This window comes from Saccopteryx bilineata, chromosome 1, assembly GCF_036850765.1.
Source record: "Saccopteryx bilineata isolate mSacBil1 chromosome 1, mSacBil1_pri_phased_curated, whole genome shotgun sequence".
Classification (NCBI taxonomy): Eukaryota; Metazoa; Chordata; class Mammalia; order Chiroptera; family Emballonuridae; genus Saccopteryx; species Saccopteryx bilineata.
In genome coordinates, this window is record NC_089490.1 from 386,852,556 (window position 1) to 386,874,800 (window position 22,245).

At 36.3% G+C, this 22,245-nt stretch overlaps 1 protein-coding gene across 1 annotated transcript in view; it reads left to right on the plus strand.

The window, feature by feature from the left end:
• The window catches only part of LOC136319678 (uncharacterized), a 122,733-nt gene that overhangs the window by 74,874 nt on the left and 25,614 nt on the right, over positions 1–22,245 (plus strand). The window contains exons 5-6 of the mRNA XM_066252814.1: positions 15,803–15,907; positions 18,139–18,209. Coding sequence (XP_066108911.1) covers positions 15,803–15,873 — 71 coding nt within the window. The 3' untranslated portion in view covers positions 15,874–15,907; positions 18,139–18,209. The remainder of the gene's footprint in view (positions 1–15,802; positions 15,908–18,138; positions 18,210–22,245) is intronic.

Below are 22,245 nucleotides of genomic sequence, written 5' to 3' on the forward strand. Positions count from 1 at the left end.
ATAATAAAGGCTATTACACAAAACATAGAAACTATCATAGAAAGAATCAATAAAAAGGAAAATGTTAATATAGTTTTAGAACTTTCCAATCCATGGCTAACCAGTTACATTTACTTTACTTTATACATTAATTAATCTCAGTTTTTAAAATTAAGAAAAGATGGCTTGGTTTTGGAGGGTACACAAAGTCAATATGACTCAGTTCTAGCTACCTGATATTAACAAACTCTCATTAGGCAGGCTTTACCAGGCAACATAGCCCAATTCAGATTTTTGGCTGTCATACAGATATACTGACATTATAAAAGCATAATAATTGTATATATAGTGATTATATAGAACTATCCCAACATTAAGAGAAATTTAGGGATAAACCATGTTATCTCCTGAATTTGCTATCTAAATGTATAAGTATTAGTCCTTAATTTAAAAAAACAAAACAAATGAACTTGATTACAATGAACTGCATTTATGAAAAAAGTATATTTCTGAATTAAAATAAAATGACAATCTAACAAAATATTTATAGTGATATATTACTAAAAAAGAGCCATAGGAAAAAACCTAAAATGGCAATTTACTATTTTATTACTGTTTACCTATTATGCATTTTCTAGATATTTTTAAAAATATTTAAAAATAGTGATATTATGTTAGCATGTAATATTTATTAACTTTAAATTTTTTCATAATATTAAAAATCTACATTATAGTCTCTTCAAGTAATTGCCAGAATTACTAAAAGCATAGCAAGTAAATTATCTATTTTTAAAATATTCTTTCAGATATTCTAAGTGATATTCTTTTCTTTAAATTTTCATTAAAAAATTCTGATATAATGCTAACCTTTAAAATCTTTATCATGATAAATAATAAATCTTTAAGAAGTTTTGATCTTGCTTAATGTTTAAAAAATTTTTATCTATATTTTAAAAATATTCCTGGAAAAAATTAAAAAGCACTTGCAAAATTTTCCTTTTGCTAATTTAATCCAAATAGTAATAATGTTTTAAAACTCTCAATTTTGGTTGAGAAGTTTTTGTCTTCATGACATTTTTTTTTTTACAAAATTCCATATCAAAAGAAACATATACTTATTGTTTAAAATGTTTGCAACATGCCACATAAAATAAATATTACAAAATAATGATTTTTTTTTCAAAATTACTAAGGAAATGGATCTCATCTTAGTAAAATTTTTTTCCTTACCTTTCTTTGTCAGCTTCCCATGCTTTGTTTTTACAGTAATATCCCATTTGGCTGAAGAACTTTCTGTTTGAGACTTACCCCAAATGAAAAAGATTTAAGCATTCTCAATGACATCATTACTGGTTCGTGCTTGGCAACTATCAACTATATCTCTTTTGCCATCCAAATTATATATATATAATAATATATTCTGTTGCTCCACACAAAAGCAACAGAACAAACCTTCTGGCCTTGATCACTTTTCACTGTCACTATTGACTAGAATTTTAAAAGCATTTCTAATCCTCAAGATCTGCTAGGCATTCAGATGAGCACCAGCTCACAACTCACAGATAGAAATCAGCTACCCGAAAAGATGCTGCTCAAGTACAGGGAGGGGCAAAGGTAGGTTTTCAGTTGTTCATGTGGATAAAATACAATAATTCATAAATAATAATACAAGAATAAACTGTGTTTTGCATACTTACAACTGTAAACCTACTTTGCCCAACCCAGTATAATGTTAATAGAAATGGTCAAGAAGACCACTTTCCCCCTAAGCAAATTTTCAGGTTATTTTGACTTAAAAACATTGTGTCCTAAAACAGATTTGGCTGGGTTAGAGTTAGTCTTCAGAGCTGTGCTAATTTTCTACACTTTTTTTTTTTTAATTTGCATTACTGCCATAGCCAGAGAATTGAATGTATATATGGAAGCATACACTTATATTCTTTTGGCTTTATATATTTATTATAATTATGGCTCTAACTAAACTGTGATACTGCAGACAGTTTACCATCAGTAGAGCTATCCCAAACCTCTTTTATAAAGCTCTGAGGTTCGTCTAAGTAATTTTCAAACCAAAAGTGTTGACTTTTGCAACATTTTTTGACTGGCTTAATCAAAACTGTTATGGGCTCTACACTATGAGCATTTAAGAATGTCATTCAGCTTTATTGATAATTCATACCATTAACATCATAACCACATTTCACCCAGTGTCTGAGTCAAATTTTATAATTGATAGTTGGCCAGTGGTGACCCGATCCCTAACCAGTTTTCTCCCATGATGATGGATTTGGACATTGATTTACCCAGGGATATTTTTCTAGGGAAATGTGGATGAGGTTGGGAGGGGGAGGAGAACTGATGAAGCACTTTTATTTCTCTCTGTCCACAAACCTGGAAAGATCTAGTTGATTGACAATTCTGACAAAGCCTATTTACAACCCCTTTGCATTAAGCAAATTATCCAGACTCCTTGACAAAATATAATATAATAATTTTTGTAATATTATAATTTCTCAAATGAGTTGTGTCAGATGATTCTAAAGGGGTCCTATAACATCTTAGTATTAAAGTCGTGGTCACCTGTAGTATCTTTGTTCATAATAGGAGTAAGCCTGTTTTATTATTTCTAAATGTACCTTCAGAAAGTTACTAATTATATTTTTATTTGTCTTTAATATTTGTTCAATTTTTTTCTGTTTCTAAGCTTTAAATATATTGGGTAATTCCAACCAACAGAGATTACACTGTCTTTAGAAGAGATCAACGGTAGATGGTTCAAACCACTTGGTGGTCCCATTCATTGAGTTTATTGAGCTGGCCTGGTGACATTTCCCTTCTCAAGTATCACTTTTTTCAACGTCTACAGAGAAGGACATATTGCCTCAGCTGCAGGCTCGATGGGCTTTGAACCAACTTCATTTGGAGAATTTCTAGTGACTGCAGCTTCTTTTCTGTATTGAATGATCACCTCTTAACATCTCCTAAAACAAAGGCAGTTCTCAGTCTTTTTCTTTAGTCACCAAAACTTAACGAAAAAAAATCAATGAATAACTTAGTTGTTGGCCACCTCCCCTTACCACTTTCCTGAATAAAAAACCTTTAAAGCAAGATCAATGGCAAAATATAAGATATAAAGAGTATAAAGGAGCTGTGGTAATCTAAAAATTTAGAAATCCATCATTGATCATAACACTGGCTGCAGAGCCACTCAGCATATGTTGTTGGATAGGCTGTACGGACATCCTTACCCACATGATCATCTCAACTGACTCCTTCTTGCCTTCATTCATTCAATGGGATGTTACAGGAAACAATGTTTTCTTCCTCTGAACAGTTGTCAGATAGTACGGTTCTTAATCTTTTAGTTTTGGTAGTTGTTCTATATCACATCTGTGGCTTTCTAATTGGCAGTTCCTTTTTTTTTTTTTTCTTTGGAGCTCATTGCCATCTATTTAAGAAGGCAAACAGTTCTGCAAGCCGTGTGGCCTTGGTTAGTCAGTTTACTCCTTTTGTCTTTATTTGTAGAGCAAATAAATTGAATTAGATGATTTCCAAAGACGCTTCCAACTGTATAGACTAATGTTTTTATTACGAGGCATGTCGAGGTAACCAGTAAGTATGTATTAGGTAAGGGACGCTGACATTCTGCTTCTTGGACAGTTGCATACCTGTAAAAGATGGCATAACACAGAACTGCTTATATGGTAAACTTCATTTAGGGAAAAAAGAAACTCTTTTAGAGGAAAATTAAATCCCTTTTCTGTGAGGCATTTAAAGTGCTATAGTGTGTGTATGTGTGTGTGTTTATTTTGAGGTGGTTTGGATTCTGCTTTCTCAAGCTGTCTTTTAGTCTCATTTTGAAAGCAGTTCACTTTGACTTCCTCTACATAAGTTATTGGATCAAATAAAAAATTTTTACACATATATTCTTGTAAATGTACATGTGAGCATGTTGACATGCCTTTTAGAATGAGGATCTTAAGGGGTAGATCTTCAGCTGAGTGTTGATGGGCATGCCTCATTCAATTCTGATAATATCTATAAATATTCTCAACTTCATACTTTTGTTATCATTTCCTTATTAAAAAAAGAAGAAAACCATAGAAAACCATAATATGATATACTTTGGTTACAGTGGAAAAGGAGGTATCTTTATCTTTTCCCTATAGAGTTTTACCTCAGTGAAAAAACAAAATTTGTATTTCCTTAACTGGTTCAGTCATGTGTAAACCAATAAGAATAATAATTTTAAAATAATAACATAGCACGTATTTTTTTATTTTTTTTTTCATTTATTCATTTTTTAGAGAGGAGAGAGAGAAAGGGAGAGAGAGAAACAGAGAGAGAGAAGGGGGGAGGAGCTGGAAGCATCAACTCCCATATGTGCCTTGACCAGGCAAGCCCAGGGTTTCGAACCGGTGACCTCAGCATTTCCAGGTCAACGCTTTATCCACTGTGCCACCACAGGTCAGGCATAGCATGTATTTTTAAGGTTGCATTGTGAATTCAGGGAGAAGGAAAAGATATGAAAGGTAAAGATTAAGAAAAGATGTTGTTTAGCCGTTCCAGGCTATGTTCTCACCCTAAGTGGCATGGAAAAATAACCCTCAATGAAGCATAGTATAAGAATTTGCAAATTCCTTGACCGTGTTCCCACGTTTGCATCGGTGTTTGAGAGACTTGGATACAGGACACTTGGTTATTTTGGAAAAACAAGTAGCTTACAGATGAAATTGATGAGAAAAGATTATCTTAGTTAGATTACTTATTTTCTTTAGTCTTCTATTTCCTACAAAAAGATAAAAGAGACCTTTCACCCTGGTCTTTATGAATGAACATGACTTTAAATTTATGTCAGGTCAATTTCTGGTCTCCTTTCCCACTTCCCAAAATACCTCTCATTTTTTTTTTTTTTTTTAGTTTTTATTGAATTTATTGGAGTGACATTGGTTAATAAAATTATATAGGTTTCAGGTGTACAATTCTATAATATATCATCTGTATATTGTACTGTGTGTTCACCACCCCAAGTCAAGTCTCCTTCCATCACCATTTATTTCACATTTACCTCTTCTACCTCCCCCTACACCCCACTCCCTCTGGTAATCACCACACTGTCTATAAATTGTTGTGTGCTTTTTTCCTTAATCCCTTCACTTATTTTACCCAGTCCCACAAACCCCTCTAACAGCTGTCAGTCTGTTCTCTTTATCTATGAGTCTGTTTCTATTTTGTTTGCTAGCTTATTTTGTTCATTAGATTCCACATATAAGTGAGATCAGATGGTATTTGTCTTTCTCTGACTATCTTATTTCACCTCGCATAATCTCCAGGTCCATCCATGCTGTTGCAAAAGGTAAGATTTCCTTCTGTTTTTTTTATGGCTGAGTAGTATTCAATTGTGTATATGTAGCACAGCTTTTTTATCCACTCATTTACTAATGAACACTTGGGGGCTTCTAAATTTTGGGTGTTGTAAATAGTGCTACAATATTGGGGTACATGTATTCTTTTGAATTAGTGTTTTGGGTTTCTTCAGATATATCCAAGAAGTGGAATTGCTGGGTCATAAGGCAGTTCCATTTTTAATTTTTTCTTTTATTTTTTTATTTTTAAGATTTTTTATTTATTCATTCTAGAGTGAGGAGAGAGAGAGAGAGAGAGAGAGAGAGAGAGAGAGAGAAAAGGGGAAGAGAATCAGGAAGCATCAACTCCCGTATGTGCCTTTACCTGGCAAGCCCAGGGTTTTGAACCAGTTACCTCAGCATTTCAGGTCAACACTTTATCCACTGCGCCACCACAGGTCAGGCCCCATTTTTAATTTTTTGAGATATACTGCTTTCCACAGTGGCTGCACCAATATGCATTCCCACCAGCAGTGTACAAGGGTTCCCTTTTTTCCACATCCTCACCAACACTTGTTCGTTGGTTTATTGTTGATAGTCATTCTAATAGATGTGAAGTGATAGATCCTTATGGTTTTACTTTGCATTTCTCTGATGATTAGTGATGTTGAGCAATTTTTCATATGTCTATTGGCCATTTTATGCCCTCTTTGGAGAAGTGTCTATTCAGGCCCTCTGCCCACTTTTTAATTAGATTGTTTGGGGGGTTTTTTTGGTGTTGAGCTGTATCAGTTCTTTATAAATTTTGAATATTAATCCCTTATCAGATATATCATTGGCAAATATGTTCTCTCATTCATCAGGTTGTATTTTTATTTTGTTGATTATTTCTGTTGTTCTGGAAAACCTTTTTAGGTGATATAGTCCCATTTTTTATTTTTTGTTTTGTTTCCCTTGCTTGAGAGATGTATCAGAAAAAATACTGCTATAAGAAATATTCAAGATGTGACTGCCTATTTTCTTCTAGGATTTTTGTGGTTTTGAGTCTTACATTTAAGCTTTCAATTCATTTTGAGTCTATTCTTGTATATAGTGTAAGCAGGTGGTCTAATTTCATATTTTGCAGAAATCTGTTCAATTTTCCCAGCACCATTTATTAATAGACTACCTTTACCTCATTGTATGTTTTTGCCTCCTTTGTCAAATATTAATTGACCATAAAGGCGTGGGTTTGTTTCTGGCCTCTCTATTCTGTTCCATGGATCTATACATCTGTTTTTATGCCAAGACCATGCTGTTTTGATTACTATAGCCTTGTAGCTTAGTTTGCTATCAGGTAACATGAGTCCTCTAACTTTGCTCTTCTTTCTCAAGATTGCTGTGGCTATTAAAGGTCTTTTGTGGTTTCATACAAATTTTTTGAATATTTATTTTAGTTTTGTGAAATACGCCATTGTTATCTTGATAGAAATTGCCTTGATTCTATAGGTTGCTTTGGATAGTATTGGCATTTTAATGATAATTCTTCCTATCCATGAACACAGAATATGCATTCACTTATTTATATCTTCTTTTCTTTTTTTCTTCAGTGTCTTATAATTTTCTGAGAACAGGTGTTTGTTTGTTTGTTTTTTACCTCCTAGGTTAAATTTTTCCTTGATCTTTTTTTTTTGGATGCAATTGTAAATGGAATTGTTTTCTTAGTTTCTCTTTCTGATAGTTCATTTTTGATATATAAAAATACAACTGATACCTGGATATTTGTTTTGTATTCTGTTACTTCACTGAATTTATTTATCATTTTTAGTAGTTTTTTTGTGAAATCTTTAGGCTTCTGTATATTCAGTACCATGTCATATGCAAATAATGACAGTTTTACTTTTTCCTTTCCTATTTGAATACCTTTTATTTCTTGTTTTTTGTCTGATTGCTGTGGCTAGAACTTCCAGTGCTGTTTTGAATCAGAGTGATGAAATCAGACATCCCTGTCTTGTTCACGGTTTTAAGAAAATTGTTTTTAGTTTTTGCCCATTGAGTATGTTGCTAGTGGGTTTGTTGTATGTGGGCTTTATTATGATGAGAAATGTTCCCTCTATTTCCACTTTACTGAGAGTTTTTTAAAATCATAAATACGTACTGGATTTTATCAAATGCTTTTTTTTTGCATCTATTGATATGTGGTTTATATCCTTTATTTTGTTTATGTGGCATATCACATTTACTGATTTGTGGATATTGTACCACTTTTGCATCCCAGAATAAATACCACTTGATCATGGTGTATGATCTTTTTAATGTATTGCTGGATCCAGTTTGCTAATATTTTGTTAAGGATTTTAGCATCATGTTTATTATGGACATTGGCTTATAATTTTCTTTCTTTGTAGTGTCTTAATCTGGTTTTGGAATTAGGATAGTTCTGGCCTCATAAAATGAGCTAGGCAGTCTCCCCTCCTCATGAATTTTTAAAACTAATTTGAGAAGGATAGCTATTAGTTCTTTGTTGAATGTTTGGTAAAGTTTACTGGTGAAGCCATCCAGCCTAAGACTTTTGTTTGCTGGTAGTTATTTTTATTACTGTCTTGATTCTATTAGTTGTAATTGGTCTGCTCACATTTTCTGATTCTTCCTTATTCAGTTTTGGAAGATTGCATATTTCTAGGAATTTGTCCATTTCTTCCAAATTGTTCTATTAGTTGGCATATAGTTGTTCATACATTTTCTTACATTTCTTAATATTTCTGTGGTGTCAGTTGTTAATTCCTCTCTTTCATTTCTGATTTTATTTATTTGGACCTTTTCTCTTTATTCTTTGTGAGTCTGTTTAAAGGTTTGTCAATATTGTTTATCTTTTCCAAGAACCAACCCTTGATTTCATTGATCTTTGAATGGTTTAGTCTCTGTGTCATATATTTCCACTCTAATCTTTATTATTTCCTTTCTTCTCATTCAGAATTTGTTGGGGGTTTTTTCCTAGCCCTTTTAGGTGTAAAGATTGATGTTTTATTTGAGATTTTTATTGCTTCTGGAGGTAGGCCTGTAATGCTATGGATTTCTCTCTTAGAACTTCTTTCACTGTGTCCTATAGAGCAGTGGTCCCCAACCCCCGGGCTGCGGACTGGTAGCGGTCCGTGGGCCATTTGGTACCGGTCCACAGAGAAAGAATAAATAACTTAAATTATTTCCATTTTATTTATATTTAAGTCTGAACAATGTTTTATTTTTAAAAAATGACCAGATTCCTGCTGTTACATCCGTCTAAGACTCACTCTTGATGCTTGTCTCGGTCATGTGATACATTTATCTGTCCCACCCCAAAGGCCGGTCTGTGAAAATATTTTCTGACATTAAACCAGTCCGTGGCACAAAAAAGGTTGGGGACCACTGCTATAGAGTTTGGGTTGCTGTGATTTCATTTTTATTTGTTTAAGGTATCTTTTTTTTTATAAATAAATTTTTATTTTAATGGGGTGACATCAATAAATCAGGGTACATACATTCAAAGAAAACATTTTCAGGTTATCTTTTCATTTAGTTCTGTTGCATACCCATCACCCGAAGAGAGATCGTCCTCCGCCACCCTCCATCCAGTTCTCTCTGTACCCCTCCCCCTCCCCCTCTCCCTCCTTCCCTCCCCCACCCCCTGTAACCACCACACTCTTGTCCATGCCTCTTAGTCTCGCTTTTATGTCCCACCAATGTATGGAATCCTGCAGTTCCTGTTTTTTTCTGATTCGCTTATTTCACCCCGCACAATGCTACCAAGACTCCACCATTCCGCTGTAAGTGATCCGATGTCATCATTTCTCTTAGCTGAATAGTATACCATGGTGTATATGTGCCCCATCTTCTTCATCCAGTCCTCTATTTTTTTTTACAGTGATTAAAAGCCTTTAAGCAAACTCTTGGCCAATACAGCAAGAATCCCTAAAAAGAGTAGTGTCCTTAACATGTTCACCAAGTCCAAGTTGGCCCCATCACCATGCCAAATCCCTGAAAAATGCAACCCAACCACAGTTCAGTCTGTTAGGAGCTGTCACAGGGAGCAGGAGTCCAGGAAAGTTCCCCACAGGAAAAATCTGCATGGCACTGGAATTGTTGTCACCATTCTATACTTTGCAGCTCATGTCCAAGTCCCAATGACCGCTGCTTCTAGCTGGTAATGATTCAGGTAGACTGGAATAAGGTATCTTTTGATTCTTCCTTAATCTTATTCTTAACTTACTCATTGTTTTATAATATGTGATTTAAAGCCATGTCTTTGTGTGTTTTTCAGAGTTTTTCTTGTGATTGATTTCTGATTTCATACCATTATGATCAGAGAAGATGTTTGATATAATTTCAGTCTTCTTAAATTTATTGACTTGTTTTGTGTCTTAATATGTGATCTATCCTAGAAAATGTTCCATGTGTACTTGAAAAGAATGTGTATTCTGCTGCTTTGCCATGAAATGCTCCAAAGATATCAATTAAATCCAACTGATTTAGTGTGTCATTTACAGGTGCAATTTCCTTGTTGATTTTCTGACTGGAAGATCTATCCATTGCTGTCAATGGGGTGTTAAAATCCCCCATTCTGACTGTGTTACTGTTAATCTCTCCCTTTATGTCCATTAAGACTTGATTCTATATTTGGGTGCTCCTATGTTGGGTGCATAAATGTTTACAAGGGTTATATCCTTTTATAGGATTGATCCCTTTAGTATTATGCAATGTTCTTCTTTGTCTCTGGTTATGGACTTTGTTTTGAAGTCTCTTTTGTCTGATCTAACTATTACTTCCCCAGCTGTTTTTCATTTGCATTTGCATGCTAGATCTTTATCCAACCTTTATTTTAGTCTGCGTATATCTTTTATTTTGAGGTCGGCCTCTTTAGACAGCGTATATATGGGTCTTGTTTTATTGTCATTAAGTCTTGATTTCTATTGGCCCATTTGTGTGTGGGTCATACCCTCAGGCTGGCTAACTGTGAGGATCAACCAGTACCACAGTGTATGAGTTGCTGTACAGGTGCTGACCACACAAAGCAGATTCTACCTCAGCAGGATCTGGTGACTGCTGAACTCTCCCTTTGATTATGGTACTTGTGAAGCTATTTGGGTCCTGCTTTGATGTTGTCTGAGCTGGCCAATGGGTGTTTTGGTTTGTGGTCTCTTGGGAGGGAATCTGGTCTAGGCCAATATCAAACACTGCCTGTGACTGGCCTGTGCAACCTGTTTGGAACTACAAAGTGACCCACAGTGTATGGCTGCTTCTGCTGGGCCTGAGTGTGCACAGGAAAGATAGGCTTTTACCAACACCAGGCCTGGGGACAGGTCAGCAGAAGTCTTAAGGCAAACTGAAATCTGCCTCAACCTGCTTCCACCTGCTGGCTACCTGGTAGGCTCAGTCGCTGAAAGAACCTCGTGGTACTCAAGTTGCATGAGGTTGGTTCTCAGTGAGTCACCAGGGAAGGATGTGTGGAGTTCACCATATTGATACAGGCTTAAGCTCAGTGCCAGTGGTGGGTCTGAGGCCACTCAGCAAATATCCCAGAGTATACAAAGTTTAACTTCCAACTGCCGGGTGCCTGCAGACCTTTGTGGTGAGGCATCACACAAAGGACTCGTCACAGTGAGGCCAGCAGAGGTTATCAGGCCCAAACAAACCAACATTTAGCCATGTGAAAGGAAAGCTCTGCACCAGTCAAGCATGCAAAGGAAAACATGGCCTCAACTCAGTCTGTCTGGAATTCTGTCCAGACCTCAACAGGATGAGACCACCAGGAGTTAGGAGAGTGGGGTGCTGGAGCGTAGAGAATGGGGCTAGCAGATCATCCCTGAGGGAGAGACATCAGTTAGATTTACAGGAAAGTGGGTTGTGAGTTTCCTGCAGGAGACTCAAAATCACCCACTTAGTCATTGACTCCTTAGCAAAGTGGGGTTACCAGGAATACAAAAGTGAGGCTTTTGCATTCTCCAAGGCAGGCTGGTGCTATATAAAGGAGAGTGTTCTACCAAAAAAGATGGCCTCTGAAGAGTGGGTGTGGTGCCCAACACAGGGGTCCTGGTGGCTGTCCCTTCAGCTTTCTACCCAGAGCCACAAACCCCAGTCTTTCCTCTCATGTCTCTAGTCTGGCTCCACCCTCCCTTTGCTGTAGCCCAGGATGAGTGGCTATGAATGTGATTTTGAGCATCAGCCCTTTAAGAAGGCACCTGTGTCTCTAGCAGACTCTCATCTCTACCCAGTGGACAGAACCCCAGTTGATTTTCACAGCCAGATGCATATGTGTGCCTCTTCCCAGCTCTGATGCTCTGGGCTGGGGGCTTGGCATAGGGTTGAGATCCCAGCCACTCAGGAGGAAACCTTTGCAACTGAGGTAGCCTTCTGGAATCTCACCTACCATCTATGGGAGTGGGGCCAGCCCACTTCATGTCTCTGCCCTTCCTACCAGTCTTGATGTGGCTTCTTCTGTAAATCCTTAGTTATAAAACTTCTGATCAGCTATTCTTCAGTCAGTTCTTCAGGTTGATTGCTCTATATTTTAGTTGTAATTATAGTTTACTCCTGAGAGGTAAGTGTAACATCCACCTGCTCCATGGCCATTTTGTATTCCCTACCACTTCATTTCTTATTGCTAAAAAATCTAAATATTTCAGTCAGTCCATGGATTATTTTAATTACATTTTTACCAAATTAACTGAATGCTTGAGGGAAAAGTGATTTTTTTTTCTGAGTTTCAGTGTATCTTGTGTTGATTGAGCTATATAAACCTGTATGGAATAATTAGGCAAAACAACCTCATTTTAAACTGTGACTATATTTAGGGTTTTGTGGTCCCTTGTCCCACTTCGTTTGCTCCCCAATGCACACTGATTATTGAGGGAAAATATCTATTTGAAATTTCATAAGATCTTTTATCCAGTTTTTAGTTTATTCAGTATTTGATTTAATGTGATGACATCTCCAATAAGCATAAGGGGCAAGATGAGAAGATGCTTGACGGTCCATCCGATAACAAGATTGCCTCATTTCAGAGAAGAGATTGGTTCCTTAGCAGAACTGGTTGGAATTAACCACTTTAGAAGTGGCTTTTGTCTACAAACACATGTGTATTGTCACTGACAACAGAATAGGGACTTGAGGATATTACCAAGAAAACTGGATTACAAGTGAAGAAATTAGAGTATGCCTTGGGTGGTAGGAAATTATTGTTCATTTTATAGGAGGGATAATGGCATTCTGGTACTGTAGCAAAATGTCCTTACTTTTTAGACATGCATAGTGGAGTATTTGGGAATGAAATGCTGTATCTGTGTCTTTTTAGAGTACTTCAGCAAAAGAAAAAGAGAGATAATCAAATATGACTAAATATCAATAGCTATTAAATAGAGATGATGTATGCATGGATGTTTGTTATGCTTTTCCTACTTTTCTTTGATAATTTCCAAAATTAATAGTAAAAAAAAAAACTCACCTAATTGAGATAATATTTTTGCATGTACAAGAAGGGAGCATGGATTAAAATTTTTCTGAACTAATCGGTAAATTTGATGTTCTGAAGCGGGGCGTTCCTTTGTGGAGTATGGTCGGTAACACATTAACAAGTATAAAATGAAAGTGCTGTGCAAAAATACCATTTATTTTATTTTTTTAAAGTGCATTTGAAATTATAGAATTGAAACTACAATAAAAGTATGGTAGGCATTTAAAAATGAAGACATACACGGCCCTGGCCGGTTGGCTCAGCAGTAGAGCGTTGGTCCAGCATGTGAAAATCCTGGGTTCGATTTCCGGTCAGGGCACACAGGAGAAGCCCCCATCTGCTTCTCCACCCTTCACTCTCTCCTTCCTCTCTACCTCTCTCTTCCTCTCCTGCAACCAAGGCTCCATGGGAGTAAAGTTGGCCCCGGGCGCTGAGGATGGCTCCATGGCCTCTGCCTCAGGTGCTAGAATGGCTTTGGCTTCAATGGAACAATGCCCCAGATGGGCCAAGCATCACCCCCTGATGGGTATGCCGGTTGGCTCCCAGTCAGGTGCATGTGGGAGTCTGACTGCCTCCCTGCTTCTAACTTCGGAAAAATACCAAAAAAAAAAAAAAAAGATAGACACATTTTTATTGACCTAAGGTAAATGCTGAAAAGTTTGAGTTTTAAGCTCAGGGTGAGGTGTAATGTTCCTTGAAGAAAGTCACAGAAACATAAAGGTGTGAGAAACTTAGATTCTCAAATAAGAACTTGAGAGGAAATTAGAGTAGTCAGAATCATGGTATAAGCTAACTGAACGTCTGAAGCTGATGACAGAAATTATGAAAATATAAACTCTATCAAGATGATTTTATTTTAGTCTTTGGAATGACCAGATTAGTGTGCTTCTTAAAAACGCTTCTTTTGGCTTCTGAATAGTTATTTTTACAGTAGCTGTGTTCTATCCAAGTAACGTAATAATTTTTGACATGTTAATATAATATTTGTTTATCACAAGATGTGTATATTTATTTACTTATTGCCATGAGGCCACAAAAAGAAACTATACCTCTAAGAGTGAAAGATTGTTTCTATTGTAAAATTCTGGGAAAGCCTAGCTTCAGTTGGATCGACTTTGGGTCTTTTGTTCTTAATTGTATACAAATACATGCCTAAATCTACTGTCATCATCACATTTAATATAACACATTGATTTAAAAAATATGTTACCTGCACAGCCCTTGTGATCCTCAATTTTGTTTATACAGGAAAGAGAATTCTTCCTTTTGAACACCAATTTATTTTTATTTTTTTCTTCTTCTTAAGTGGTAGCAGAGAGGCAGAGAGACAGCCTTCTGCATGCACCCTGACTGGGATCCACTCGGCAAGCCCCCTATGGGATGATGCTCTGCCCGTCTGGAGGCATTGCTCTGTTACTCAGCAACTGAGCTATTTTAGCACCTGAGACGAGGCGGTGGAGTCATCCTCCGTGCCCAGGGCCAACTTGCTCCAACGGAGCTATGGCTGTGGGGGGATAAAGAGAGAGAAAAATAAGAGAGAGGGGGAGGGGTGGCGAAGCAGATGGTCACTTCTCCTGTGTGTACTGATCAGGAATTGGACCAACAAGCTATTTTAAAGTCTTAAAACTTAAGTGTGTCTCTGAAGTTAGCACCACAATAATAAGTGGTATTTTTTAAAGAGCAGGGTGCATTAATTTTAGTTTCCAGTTCTAGTTTTTCTACTAACTATTAACCTCTTCATCTGCAAATTAAGAGATCTCTCATTAAATAATTGTTAACATTTCTTCAAACTATTTACTCTGTGCTACAGAGTATTTGCTTTGGGCCAGGCACCATTTTGAGTGCTTTACATGAAATATTTTAAATTCTCACAACTATAAAGTAGATAGTCTGACTGTGCCTAATTCATCAATTAAGAGACTAGACATTTTGAGATAATCAAGTGCTGGGTAATCAGTGAATCTGAGAAGTGGGAGGGCCCGTGGAAAGAATGTCATCAGTGAGGCAGTGCATCAGGATGGTTAGGGGTACAAGCTCTATGCCCAGAAAGTGTGGCTTTTAGACTTGGATCCTTCACTTATTAGGAGTACACCTTGGGCAACTGATTTAACCTTTGTTTGCCTCAATTTCCTCATCTGTACAATGGGACTGATAATAGAATCGGCATTCTGAGGTTGTTAGGAGTACATGTGCCGTGCTTAGAACTGTGTCTGTCAACTAGGAAGTTCTCAGTAAATATTACAGATGGAGATGAGGGCGCTGATGGTAGTAGGGACTGGGTAATAAGACACTATTGTTTTACTTAGAAAATGTGTGACATTGCTAAGAGATTAGGTCTGAAAAAGCCTGCTGGTTGCAGTGGTGGGTCTTGACGGAATGAAGGGAATTATTACTAGTGATGCAGAACGGCTTCGTAGAGGAAAAAAAAAAGAATTAGGTTGAAGAAGCAGAACAAAAAGGGAATAGTTGGCCTAAAAAGGCAGAAAAAAATGTGTGTTGTATTGTAACTCGGTGAAAAGTTTATAGAAAGATGGTGACAGCAGTAACATGTAGTAATGAGACCCAAATTTGGTGTCTTTATGGAGTCATTCCAGCTTTCTGGATCATAGACACATATAGAATGTTAGAGCTAAATGGAGATTGTCCTGTACAACCCCCTCATTTCACATTTTCTGTGAGGATAGCATTTGGTGAAATTTGGCCTGGATCACAGTACAGTGAATCCAGACAAATCTGTGGTATGCTTAAAGAGGGATGTCAAGTAAGGGTGAATGGAAAGAGGAAAGAAGTTCCCTCGCTTTCAGAGTGATGCCCAAGTGGGAAAGCAGAGTAGAGAAAGCAGTGAATTTTCCCAAATTAAAAAGAAGAAAGGGAAGAAGAGGAGAGAGGGAGGGGGAGGGGGAGGGGAGAGAGAGGATACTAATTTTATGTGAAACAGTGTAAGATGGGATTTGCAGTTAATATTTTTAAAAGCCTATGATAAAAAAAAATCTTTTTTTCCCTTTATTTCTAGGAACTTGGTTTCCTAAAATGGAAAGGAAGTTTGCGGGAGAGTTTGGCAGCGCTGAGGGTTCCAGCAAATGAAGACTCAATCCATTTGCAGCTGTTGTTGAAACTAGTAAGCAGTTAATGTTCATCTGTTAATCTGTTACTGTTTAGGATGACTATATCTTGGCATTTAAAAAAATCACTTTCAACTAAGCTTATGCTTAGTGCTTTCTTTTAAATAATGGAGTGTCTCAATAAGAACTAATGAGTCAGATTAAGTTGGTGTGGAGTTCTGATCAGGGGAGAGAGCAGGAGTCCTTTTTTGAAACACTAAGAACTGCTTTGAGACTTTTCCTTTACAGTTCTCCAAGCCGGGGCTGGGTTGGAGGGAATTTCGCTGAGGGGTCTAAAGGCTCCCCACTGTGCTCGTGCCCCAGATACAATAGCACTAGGTTCCTGAATGAGGACTAGATTGTCCACTTACACAGAGAAAAAGAAGATAAGGTTTTGATGGCCCTGAATCCACTGTTGTTTAATTTTTTATAAAAAGTATTTACCTATCGTGTCAGTAGTTTAGAAAAAGGCTTTTAGTTTGTCATTTTTTTTAATTAAAAAGAAACAATATTGCTGTTATTTCTGCACTGCATATTACTGTCTGCACTGTTGTATGGTTTGAGGACATTGGAGGCTCTCCACACTGTACCCCTCAATCTTGCCCAGTATCACAGACCACCTCCATTGCGAGGAGAAAGACTTCAAGAAAATGGGTAGAGCTGAGGAATAGATGCCATGTTAGTTCAAGTCTTTCGACCCTGACACCACCGGCGGCTCCCCTTCAGCATCTGCTTGTTGTTGGGTGATGGAATCGAGACAGAGAGAAAGAAACTGAGGCACGGCATAGTTATATGCTTCAGTTCAATCCTGCAGGAGCAAATGGCAAGGTGAAATGAGAAGCAGCACTCAAACTTTGAGGTTGGGTGGAGACCTAGCAGGTCATGTTGCACTTGCCCCTGACGGCGGTCAGGCCTGTGAGTGGCCAACTCTCCCACCCTCAAAAGAAACTTCTGCTTTGCTCTTGCAAAATTGTTTGTACCAGAAAGGTCACATCCTTTGAAATATATGGCTTTGGAAATGAAAAGTAGACAATAGTGACCTAAAGGGAGAGAAAATTTTCAGTGCTCATGAATATGAATTTTATAGGTTTTATATTGCTCTAAAGTGTCAAGGTTAGTTATGAGCAAGATACTTTCAAAGATGTGAATGGTGATATCTGTGGTTGACATTTGTCCTTGTGGTTCTAAGTTACCTGAGCTCTCCAACTTTACTCATTCATATTAGGACTCCAGGTGGGATGTTCTTGCAAAGAACAGGAAATAGCTAAGGTCTGGTAAATGAATGCCTACAAGTTCCTGGTGGGAAGTGCAAATATTTATGTTTGGAATATAGAGACATAACATCAACAAGACTGATACATACATCAAAACTCGGAAACAAAATTAAAATATGCCCCCAAATGTTGGTGTATAAAAAAAAAAAAGCTAGGTGGGCATGGTACAATCATATATGGGGGAAAGTTAGAAAACAGATCTAGGAAAAGAAATTTGGGGCAGAAACAGAATTCTCATTTCTCCCTTCTAGAGTTTGAAATAGTAGATCCTTATGTAAAATTAGAAAAAAAAATGTAAGGAATATGAAATTTTTCTAAGCAGGAGGTAATCTTTCTTTGAAGAGAAGCCATGTGAGTTAATAAATCTGAATTAAGATGGAGAGAAAATTATGAGCAGAAAGAGGGAGAGAAACAAAGAGAATAAGTGTTTTAAAAGTTCAGCCTAAATCTTACTCTGTCTTAAATACTTAGTGTTTTCATATTAGAGTATGTAGTGTTTTAAGTATCTCTTTTTGGAGAAATTGATTTAAAGATAGAAAAGCCTTTTGAAAGTTAGGAAGTTTAGGGTTTAGAATTTTTCACATGTTTATTAGAAATTTAGACTATAAAAACTATGTATAAAACAGGTATTATTATGTACTAAAAAGCATCTTAAAATATATAAGGATAGTTAATGATTTAAATATATTGAAAGAGTATTAAAATTATTCAGTCATAAATAAGACACAGAAGATATACCAATATCAGAATAAAATGCAGAACAAATCCTAGTATAAGAAAAAACCTTCTTTGATAGTGCTGTGATAAAATGTAAAACAGGATGATTATATAAATTGGCAGCTTTGATTTAATTTAATTATATTTAAACCTTATTTCCTAAAATTAGGACTCAAAAAATTCAAATATTCATCATTCTATATTATGATTTTATAAACAGACCATTGAATTAACCTGTATCTTTTTAACTTTTACAGGAAAATGTCAAAAGTTTTATCTCCTGAAGAATCAGAGAGATTTTTTTAAAGGTGAAACTTTTCATCTTTAGGTAAGGAAACATTTTTTATTATTTATCTATCTGTTGAAAATAGAGCATTTCAATTAGAGGGAAGAAGTAAGATGTACTTAAACTTTGCACATCCTAACTGATGTAAAACTTTATAAAGATGATAGAAAGCCAGATTTTTACATTAAATAAAAGAAATTAGTATAAAATTTTTCATTTAAAAAGATCAATTTTGGGGGGGGGGAAAAACAAGACCCTTACTTGCACTTTTTAATAGCCTGACATGATAACAGGGTTCCCATCATCTGTCTTTTCTAAGTATTTAAGACATAACAAAATTAAAATTATATTTAGCAAAATCAGGAACTCCAGAATTTTCAGGCACTTAGAATATTCCTATACATAAATGTAAACCTGTGCGATAATTAAAAAATGGACTATTATGATAATTTTGGAATATTGGTTATTGCTTTATAAGCAGGCCAGTGAAATAAAGTTAATTAAGATTTGACCAGTTAAAAAAAAAGAAGCTTAAATGCTGTGATATACTAACATACTAAGAAAATATTGCTTTGCAGGATCATAATGTAAATACAAGCAATTTGTTTAATCAGGCAAGAACCTGTCCTTTGTTTTTCAGTCTTTGCTTGTGTCATACTGATAACATAGGAATAGAAAAGCCAGACTAACTTTTTGAACATATCAGAATATAAGCAACCCATTCGATTTTTGGCAGTAATTCTATTAATGCATTTTACTTGCATGAACAGTATAAAGTACACAGATGAAAATCAGATGCTTTAAACCAGATAAACTAAAAATGCAATTAAAATGTCTAAATAAACATTTAGAGATGCTTTGAAGTATTTTATGGAGTTAAAAGAATGAAAGAAGCAGTAATAGAAATTATACATAGAATCTGTTGTAAGATACACAAATTTGTACATTGTAGCTTTGTCACCTGTACCACATTTGGAAAGAGAAATAGATTGCAATGTTTTTCTTCTATTAACATATATTTTCAAGAGTAAACAGCATTTCTTCTCATTTTAAATACATTAATACAGGTACATGTGAATATTATTTAAAACCACAGTAGAGAGGTTTAAGTTTTTAAGAAATACACGTGAAAATTAATGTGGTTAAACAGAATCTAAAAACCTCAGGAAAAAAATACTAAATTTTCTGTATGAATTTGAAGAGTTCATTTCTAGAATAAATTTATTTGCCCTTTATAAAGGCATTCATATTAATATTAACCATATAGGTTAAAACTTGCTTAAATTACTTAATTAGGATACACTAAACTCCTAAATTATTTTAAAAGAAGAATTATGTTGATCTGAAAAAATTATAAAATTATTTCTTATGTAATCTTTAAATAAAGCCCTTTAACATATCCATTTTTAAATCTTATATTTTGGTAGATAAAGTAAAAGAAAACATGACTAATTTTCTAATGAAAAATATATCTCATAGCACTGAAAAGAGAGTTGTTAGCATATAATAAATATATGAGGAGATCAGTTTCATTTCTGACTTGTTTTTAAGTCTTTTTTATGAATAATATATTTTAATACCAGAATATATATATAATATGTGTTTAATTCTTATGGTCTATTAAAAATAGGTGGAAAAGTGCAACTTTGCCTAGCTAAACTCTAACTAAAGTATTAAGTAAAAATTAGAAAAATATAGATGCTAAAATAGTATAAAGAAGTAAAATTCAAAATATATGTATATATACAATTTTTTATGTCTTGGTATGTAGCATTTATCTAAATTGCTAATGAAAATACAGGCTGTAACATAAGTAAAAAAATAAATAATGGAGAAGTATTTTCTCATTGTGGGTTAATAGATTTAAAAATTTACTAAGTTAAATGTAATATTAAGGGACACGTTTAAAACAAAATTTTGCTGAAGTCGTAGCTTTCCAACAAGGCTCTGGGTTTTGTATGTTTATTAGGATTTCTGAATTTTCTGATTTAAAATTCACGATAACTATCTTGAGTGCCCTTTCAAATGGCAAAATGTTTCTGTGGAAAATTTTGATATTGTGTACATTTTAATTTACATTTGGGTGTGAAAAACATAGCAGGTACTTTGGCAGAATTCTAGTTGTCATTTTAGTGCATGCATCAAATACCAAACAACTATTTTGTCTGTCAGTCAGTTACATGTCTAAGCAAGTTACAGTTTGTGTAAGTGCATCTTAGATGTTGAATTTATATTGATGACACAGTGATCCCCAGATATGCTTGCCATCTTTACTAAAATTATGGGCAAGGTATTGAAAAGAAATGCATTTCAACACTTATTTTTAATTAAAATGAGAAAGACTTCGAAGAAGTTCTTCCACGAGTAAAATATGTAATTGTTCAGTTTTCTGAAAAAATGAACTCTTCGTTTAATTTTTCCAATTATATTAAAATGTTTCTTTACTCGTTTTTTTGCTGACATTTTAAAGTCAGAAAGGACTAAAGCAGTAGTATTGTTATTTCGGATCATCTTTCTATCAATACAGAAGGAGAAAGGGAAAGCAAAATATGTTGGCACAACAGAGTTTTCCCTTAAAAAAATTAACCTGTACTTGAAGAAATACGTTGCCCATAACTAACTCTTCTTATTAGTAGTCATTTGGAGTCGCACGAATTTTCTGAATCAGCATGGTTTAGGAAATATGTATTATAAAATGGAGAGATGTAGGGCATTGTAGTCAGATATGGGACAGTCTCTCTATCTCTCTTGTTGATTCCTTGAACTTAAGAAAACAGATTTTAAAATGAATCATGTTAAGTACCAAAATCTCTGAACTATAATAATTTAGAAAAAAAATGCCAGAAAAGTATAAAGGCGAAAGGGAAAATATAAAGTTAAATGTACCCTTTTAAATGATAAATATTTGGCACTAGGAGGAGTGCTCTAAAGACAACAGCTAGGAGTCTGTCAAGGATAATTTTCTGGGAAGCTTAGGCTGTTCGTGTGATGAAGGAAGGCGGCCAGATAGCAGAACCGTGAAGTGCTTAGCAAAACTTGCAGAGTTAGTTTCGGACAGTGCGGGTGAAAGTTTAAGTGCAACAATTGGGCATTGGGAGGGAGGAGGGAGTTAAGGCGGCAGCTCCCGCGCCACGACAGGGTTAACGGCGGCGCTGCCCGGTGCACTCTGGGAGTTGTAGGCCGCGGGCATTGTGGGAGTTGTCGTAAAAGTTCGCTTTCTTGTTGTGATGGCGGCGGCCGAGGCGAGAGTTGCGAGTTTCTGTCGTTCCGGACTGTTTGGGGGGCTCTCTCTAGTGTCCGAAGGCCAACAGCAGCCCCCCAGGTTGCCGAGGGCCTTTTAACTGTGTGCCAGGGAAGTGGGTGAGCGGCCTGGTGGGTAATGGTGGGGCCTGCTGTCGCTAGATTGGCCAGAGGGCCTCTGGCGGCCCCGGGCTCGACCAGGGGTCCCATCCTGACGGACCCCTGGCCTTCTGGCCATGTGCTTTCGAAAGAGCCAGGTGGCCAGCGCCTGAGCGTTTTGGGGTGTGCTTTATTTTGTTGTCGTTTGTGCCATACACCCCTCCCCCTTGTCTTAACAGCGTTCGACTCTGTTCAGGTAGTTGTTGATGTTCACGACACTCTTTGGGGTCAGGTGGGCTGGTTTTCTTGGCTCTCGTGGAATAGATGCAAGAGCTGGGGATTTTGGAAGGTGTGAACAGTACTATTCTGGGTGTTATCTGTCTTGTTTTAGGCTTAGGAAGCTGCACGAGTGCTGAGCGTGCCTGTGAGTGTGGGGTTTGCTTCCCCCGCCTGTGGTGAACCTCGAGGCAGGGCCAGGCAGTTGTGACAAGTTTTCCTGATGACTTGGATGTGTTCTTAAAACTTTGGAACCTTCAGAAGACTGTTTTGTAGTTGTTTGTAGAAAGGTATTGTGTGCAAAAGTGGGTTTAAAATAAATGCCAGCGTCACGAGTACCCTGAGTTGTAGGGAGGGAGCTCCTGGGGCTTCTCTGGTGCCTTGGAGTTGTTTGGGAACTTGTATGGGAACCAGGTTTGCTTTTAGCCTGGTCTTAGCTCACAGGAGTGCTGTGCACGTCAGG